General features: G+C 27.8%; 1 protein-coding gene across 1 annotated transcript; it reads left to right on the forward strand.

Moving 5' to 3' along the window:
- Positions 1 to 1,466: 1,466 nt before the first annotated feature.
- Positions 1,467 to 3,625, forward strand: LOC105649115 (bark storage protein A). The gene is given in 5 exon segments (XM_089717950.1): positions 1,467 to 1,596; positions 1,958 to 2,072; positions 2,075 to 2,112; positions 2,189 to 2,380; positions 2,527 to 3,625. Coding segments are annotated over 5 exon segments (552 nt in total). The 5' UTR covers positions 1,467 to 1,593; the 3' UTR covers positions 2,731 to 3,625.
- The last annotated feature ends 4,172 nt before the right edge of the window (positions 3,626 to 7,797 follow it).

Here is a 7,797-nt window from a genome sequence, read left to right on the forward strand (position 1 = left end):
GGGTATACTGATTCTGATTTCGCTGGATGCCAAGACAGTAGAAAATCCACATCTGGCTATGTTTTTCTATTGGCTGGCGGTGCCATTTCTTGGAAGAGTGTGAAACAAACTCTACTGGCAACCTCCACCATGGAAGCTGAATTTGTAGCATCTTATGAGGCATCCAATCAAGCTATTTGGCTGAGAAACCTTGTCACTGGGCTGCGTGTAGTAGGTGGAATAGAAAGACCACTGAAGTTGTATTGTGACAGCAGGTCAGCCGTTTTATTCTCCAACAACAACAGGAGCTCTTCTCGATCAAAATACATTGAGATTAAGTTCTTGGCTGTGAAGGAGAGGGTACAGAGTGGACAGATATCCTTAGAGCATATTGGAACAAACTCCAAGATTGCGGATCCGCTTACAAAGGCAGTGATACCGAAAGTTTTCCATGAGCACACCGCTCATATGGGTATCGTTTTGTTTGAGACTGTCTAGTTTTAGTGGGAGTTTGCTCTTTATGCATACATTATGTTTTTGAATGCTCTATTTTATTTTGGATATGTTTTATTATGAAATTTTGTTGAGTACTCATTTTGGTTGATGGTTACACTCTGTATTATTATTATTGTTTTGCTTGATCTCACTTTTGTTGGTGACCAGTTGGAAACAGACATGATGATCACATTACATGTAGTTTTCATGCTACACTTCTATAATGAATCTATGTCATTTAGGGGTATTGGTAATGTAGTTGATGATGAACTTAGTCATGAGATCTATGGCGAATGTTTCTTCAGCTCTTTATCAATATAACTAATGGACGAGATTGTTTTTGGATACCTTGTATGACTGCGTTTGTTGAGCTCATTTTGGTGTATGTATTTTATTTAACATATGTTCGCCCAAGTGGGAGATTGTTGGATTTAATTTTCTATTGTGGGCTTAATATGTAAAATTAAATATGTACAGCAGTCCAATTGTAAAGTCAATTTCAAATGTGGTCTTGATTGTGAATAATTGACTATTGAGGTATCAACTAATTATAGATATTAAGTGTAGAGACCATTATATAATTCCTATTTCGTTAAAGGACCGAAATAGGAATTGTACTAACCCTACAGGTATATAAAGGTCGTGGTCCCCAGAGGAGTTGAATACGATTCAGTTTTACGTTCCTTTCGTACTGCTTCCGCAAAATCGATTCTTCAATTCTCTGGAAGGCTGCAAACCTAATTCTACACATCAAGATCGACGAACAACGATGTCAGGTACACAACCTTTTCTTATTCAATCTATTTTGTTGAATCTAGTGGTGTGCATGATCTAGGTTATTGTGGAATTATTTGAGATTAATTCTTAACATCTACTGCTTATGGCAGAATGCAGTGTAGAGCTGAGGTTGAAGCATCCTATGCGCGGAGTAGTGGATAAAGTGAATGAAATTGGAGGACCATATATTGGGTTAGTTATGGCTTACCCTACTGATGAAAGGGCACTTCTTCGCTCTGGTTTCTTCATCCCTAACACTAACAAAATAACACAAGATGTGAATCAATTTTTAATCAACAACACAAATACTATCAATTCTATTGCGCTTGATTGTGAATCAAGATGGTATGTATAGGTTGTGTGGTTGAATATACAATATGGTTTCTGATTAGGAAGAAGATTCGACAATGGGAAGATTGGTGGCATTGATATAATTTATGTGATGACTGGGAAGCAAATTGCAAGATTCCATTCGTCACTCTCTTTACTTTTTTTTTATATATACAGTTTAAAATTACCTTAATTGCCTTTTTATCATTCTTTCTAAATTCTAAATTCCTAATTAATATGCATGGTTAATAAAGTTTAACTAAAGCAATGTAAACTGGATCAAATCTAAACCTTCCACCAAATATATAATCTGTTGATTTCTTTACATTTTCTGTCAATTTTCTCCAATCTCTTACAATTGTTAGGGTAAATTTAGTTAAATGCAGGCATAACAGTACAAATACTTGCTGGTACATTTGAAATTGAAGGAATAGTTCATTACGGAACAGCAGAAAGTGTTAATGCTTCATTACCTATTGCTGATGTGAGTGTTCCAACTACGTTGCCTTTACGAGTTCTTGGAAATGGAAGGTAAAACTTTTCGATCTTCATTTTCTTTAATTTTCAATTTTCTTCTACTTGCCTTTAATCCACTTGGGAAGTGCAGGAGTTCAAGTCAGGGACAGGGAAATTGCCAGAACTAAAATTTGGAGACTTTGATTTTCCAGGAAAAGGAGAAAATTTATTAGCAAAGATAGAATTCACACCAACACAGGTTTTTTCGATTGGAAAATCAATGGAGGAGATGTTTTGGCTTCCAATAAACTCAAAATGGTTTAACATTGCTTCTCAACTTCAGGTTTGCCATTTTCCTGATTCAACACATTGTACTAGAAACCGAAACTCGATCTTCAAACCTAAACCTAAAATATTCTCGTAAGAATATTTTTGACATTTCGCAGTATATATGTGTTTATTTATTAATTATTACATCCAATTCTGCAGGAAATAAATTTAGAACGATGTGTAAACGACACCTATTGTTTGGCAGAAGCACCAAAAGTAGTGTTTGGATTAAGAGGCTGCACTGCTGATATATTCGTTGACAATGCAGGGTACAGAGATTTTCTTTTCAAACAATTCAGTGTCTCAACAGTAGATGAAGAGAGTGCAGCTATCGTCATGGTTAGTAAGATCTTCTTTTATTAAATTAACCAAGTAGAAAAGTTCACAAATACATAATTAAAATTGTAAAATTAATCATAATCATTATAATTTTCAATGGATTTTAATGCTTCTCTGTCAAATGGAGTGCCTTGTGTTGTGTTTCGCGGGGTATCGGATTTAGCTGGTGGAGAACTAAAGCTGGCTGAGACGAGCTTCAGTCCTCTGGCTTCTGTCAATGCTCTTATTGCTGCAGTTGAGTTTATAAAATTATCAGGTAATAAGGTTAAGACTAATACATATGCGGTGCAGGAAAATTGAAAATATAAACTCCATCAACCCCTTTTCTTACCTTTTCTTTGCTAATGATTAATTAGACTGCTTGTACTCTCTAATTTATAATCCTGTAGCAAATTATAAACTAGGGTTTTATTGAGGTTGCAATAATATATTATTCTTATTGTTACTATGAAACAAAATATTATTGACGAATCAACTCCTCTCGCCTGCCTCTTCAATTTGATGGCTTCAATCATGATTATTATTGACGGAATCGGAAATTCCCAAAAGGTGGCCGGCCGATTTCCGGTCAATCGATAAATGCCCATGCTAAAATAACATCACATTCGTTATACTTGCTCTGAGACGAACTTTCTGATGTATGATTTGCTAAATTTGGGTGTAGTTGACTTTTCTCGCCCACCGTGAACGGCGGCCGACAGCTATTTTCCGATCAGATTCAGAATATGTAATTAGTGTTGCGATCAGATAGTAATTGACCCTTGATTTAATAATTGATGCAAATTGAAAAATTAGATTGTGGAGCCGAAATTCATAGAAAATGAAGTTATCGGGACTTTTCCGACCTTAGAACAGCTTGAGTTAGTTATTTGTAAAGTAAACGGATTGTGATGGCAGTGAATAGTTAATTACCGTTAAACTTGATTTAGAAATTGTTTAATTCATACTTATTCTTTTTAACTGGTTTTTTGAATGCGTTGTTGTAATTCAATTTTTATATATAATTTTCTACTATGTTTATTATAAATTATCTATACCACGTAATATTGTTATAGATTAATCAATTTCATTTTTTTAACTAATTTAGAAAAAAAAATTACAAATTGCTAAAATGTAAGGCGATTTTTCCATCTTGAAGATATTATGAACAATTTATATTACTAAAAATATAAGAAACATTTTATGAAAATAATAAATTAAAAATTAAAAAATTAAATAACTTATTAACGAAAGAACATATTTAATGATAAAGATATTATTATGCAATATTATTTTCATGAAAATAATATTACTTTTTAACCAATTTTATTTTTTTACAACAATTTAAATTTAATTAATTTATTTTTCGTATATAATTTAGTATCATAAACTATCTATATTACTAAATTACCAGAAATCAAGGCTATTAGCTTCCATATAATTAATTTTATGGTTGCTTTTTTTGAGAAAAAAATTGTGTTATATGATTTGCTAATATAACGAGTTATCTCATAATTTTGTATATTTCTACTGAGTTTTATTTTCTATTTTATATCAAATAAAAAATCTTATAATATATTTCTAACTAAATAATAATAAATCATGTTTAATTTTTTTTGTAGAACAAGTTACTTGCAGGAAATTAAAATTTTATTAAAAATAATAATTAAACATATTATATTCCTAACATATTTAATATATACCTTATATAGTATAATATATCAATCAAAATTAAATTACTTTTATTTTTTCAATCAAAAAATTAAAATTATTAAAAATGTTATATTCTTACTGTATTTAATATATATTTTTTAAAAAATAATATATCTTATTTCGAATATAATAAAATTTTTTGATTGAATAGATTTTAAATTTAAATAGGATATTAATATACTAATCAAAATTAATTACTTTCTTTTTTTTCAATCTATAAAATTAATCTTTAAAAATATTACATCCTTACTATATATATATAATATAATATCATTTTTGTAAAATATAATTTTTGTATAATACATACATATATATATATATATATATATATATATATATATATATATATATATATATATATATATATAATTTTTCACTCTTTTAATATGTTTTTGGTGATTACAGATGACAATAATGATGCCGTTATGATTAGTTCATTCTAGAAAATCTGAATTTTTGATATTCATTAATAAATCAGGGGTTAAATCAGAAACTGAGATATTAATATTTCTCTGACCAAACTAACAACCCTTTTTTATTAGACATTTTAATTATCTCTTCTTTTTGATTTTTATAATTGTTAGAAACTTAGAATTATATTTTTTTTTTAAAAAAAAAAACTTAGAATTCTACATTAAGGAGTTACTAATAATAAAATTAGATTTAATTGTATTGAATTTCATTTATTTACAATATATAAATATGAAATTTTAGTTAAATAAAAAATTTTTGAAAATTATTTTTTGTTGAACATTTTATTTGACTCTTATTATCATGTAAAAGCGTACTTTGCATATTATTATTTGTTCGTTGTATTTTAATATATAAAATATAATATTTAATTATAATAAAAAATTCATAAATAAAATTATATGATAAAAACTGTAATATTTAGCTAATTACGTGACCAAAGTACATCTAATTGCAAATATTATATCTATAATATGTATCTGTAAGTTATATATACAATTTTTAACCAATCAGAAAAAAATCAAAAATTAAAAAAAAAAAAAAAAGAAAGAAAGAAAGAAAACAACCATGAATCAAAAACTAAAATCAAGTATTAAAGTTATCGCAAATTGCCAAAAATCAAATAATTTGACATGTTCTTTTTGAGAAGACTCATAAATTTAATGGACCAATGAATAAAACAATTCAAATAAAAACAAGAAGAAGGAGTATTATTAGTAAAACTAATGCTTTTCTAAGAATTGGTGTTAAGGCTATAAATACCAACTCTTACTTTTTCGATGAAATATCTATTATTTTATAATCATACGATGAAAGATTGAGACGCAAAGTTAAAAAACTCAACCCTAAGCTAAGCCTTAGATAGGCACATATTAATTCCATAATTCAGTAAAAAAAAGTAAATTGAAATCAATAAGAATTGGAATATATATATAGTAAATAAAAGAATTTTTAATTTTCATTATATAACATTAAAAATAAATTGTATTTATTAATAAATAGTTACCAATAATTAGTACACTATTTATTTTAAAATTCTTAAATTGAATAAAAAATATATATAATCTATACTATATGTCAATTTCCTATTTAGAATTAGATTAAACCTCTAATATAATTTAGATTTAAATAGAATTTTTGTTAAAACTTTGGCAACGATAAAATTTCCGTTGCTAACCCCTTTCTAGACTCTCAGGGGAAAACTTCTAGTGTGTTATATCTTTAGAAACGGAAAAACTTCCGTTTCTAACACGTTTATAGAACCCTTTATCAACTCTTGGCAGCGGAAAATAATGAACAAGATTTGTTAATTAGTAAAAATAATATGATTAAGAAATCTAATATAATCAATCTAATTAAAATTATTATATAATTTTGATCGATAAATAAAATTAAAATTTCTCTAATTAGAGGGTCTATCTCTTTAAGATATTTTATGATAATGCTATTCATGAATAAAAACTTATAAGTTTATAATTATTCATGATTACTAAACAATTACAGTTAATCTATAGATTTAAATTATAAGAACTATAAATAAAAACTATTCTATTAATTTATAAATAGAGAGAGAGTTAAGATTATACTTATCTCAGAAGAAGATATGATTGCAAACTTAATAATTTCAAATTAGCAAAAGCTTGATGTAACAATTCTTGATAATCAAAAGCAACAAATTCTTGATAACCAAAAGCAATTAAAACTGAAAATATATATAGTGGTATGATAGAACAAGTTCCTAATTAGAATGAATTAAATTTATAATATTAATATAATAAATTGATACCATAATTAGAATAGGATCGGTAATAACATTTTTATCAGTTTATAAACTTAGTATGCGCATTTAGGAATCCAATGTTTTCCTCGTTCATACTTTTATATATATTATAAATTATAGATTATAGATATGGTTATAAAGAATTAAAAATGAGAAAATTTAAGATAAAAATATTGATGGGTTATTTTTATTTTGAAATGTGATTTTATTATATAAAATAGTGTTGATGTTGGGATTGGTGAATGATAAATTGCGGCGGATTAAGTTCTATGATGTTTGAATACTTGTTGCTCATACATATGTATTTCAATCTTTTCTTTTAAACTAGTATTTTGTACGATCTTCGTTATATATTTATTTTTTATCTATATAATATTAAAATATGAATTTTATTTATATTAAAATAAATATAAGTGCTCAATTTATATTATATTTTACCATATAAATTATTTATAATGAAATAGTCTCAGAATAAAGTTCAACTCATTTCTTAGACCTACTTTTTTAGTTCCTAATTTATAAATGTGGATCTTTAAAGTCTTAATAGGTCTCCAAAAAGGAAATCAAGTCATCAATCAATTTCCAACCCCTGCCCTTAACACTAAATCAATATTTAAATATAACTATAATGAAAAATAATAATTACTATTTTTATTGCTAGGCAAAGAAAAACAATGAGAGGATGATCTGAATTAATAATAGAAATCACTTTGGTTACGTTGACAGTATTATTTACCGAGTATATCAAAAAAAGAAATATATGTGCATATACACAAATATTGGCTTCTTCACAAGAACTCGAATTGAATTGCATCAATTTTTTAAACTCTTCTTCTTGGGTAAGGTTTTGAATTGAAGAAATTGGAAAAGAAATTGAAAAAGGCCATGAATCCACTTTTGGACCCTCGTAACCCCTCCGTGCCATCACCTCCGGCGCCGTGAAAGTTGGTGTTCTGCAAGCTGTCTGGAGAATACAGCTGTCGTTTTGGGTCTCAGCAGCAAGTCTTTTGTTTTTATAAGCGGCAGCTTGTTATTTGTTGGGTTGTAACTTGAAAGGTTGTTTTGAGTTCAGGTGGCCATTATTTGGTGTATAATTCCCGAAATTTTGCTGTTTTTTTTTTCTGGTTAAAGGACTGAGATGGTGGAGG

Source organism: Jatropha curcas, chromosome 2 (genome assembly GCF_041381405.1).
Source record: "Jatropha curcas cultivar XTBG-Jc1 chromosome 2, XTBG_Jcur_1.0, whole genome shotgun sequence".
NCBI lineage: Eukaryota > Viridiplantae > Streptophyta > Magnoliopsida > Malpighiales > Euphorbiaceae > Jatropha > Jatropha curcas.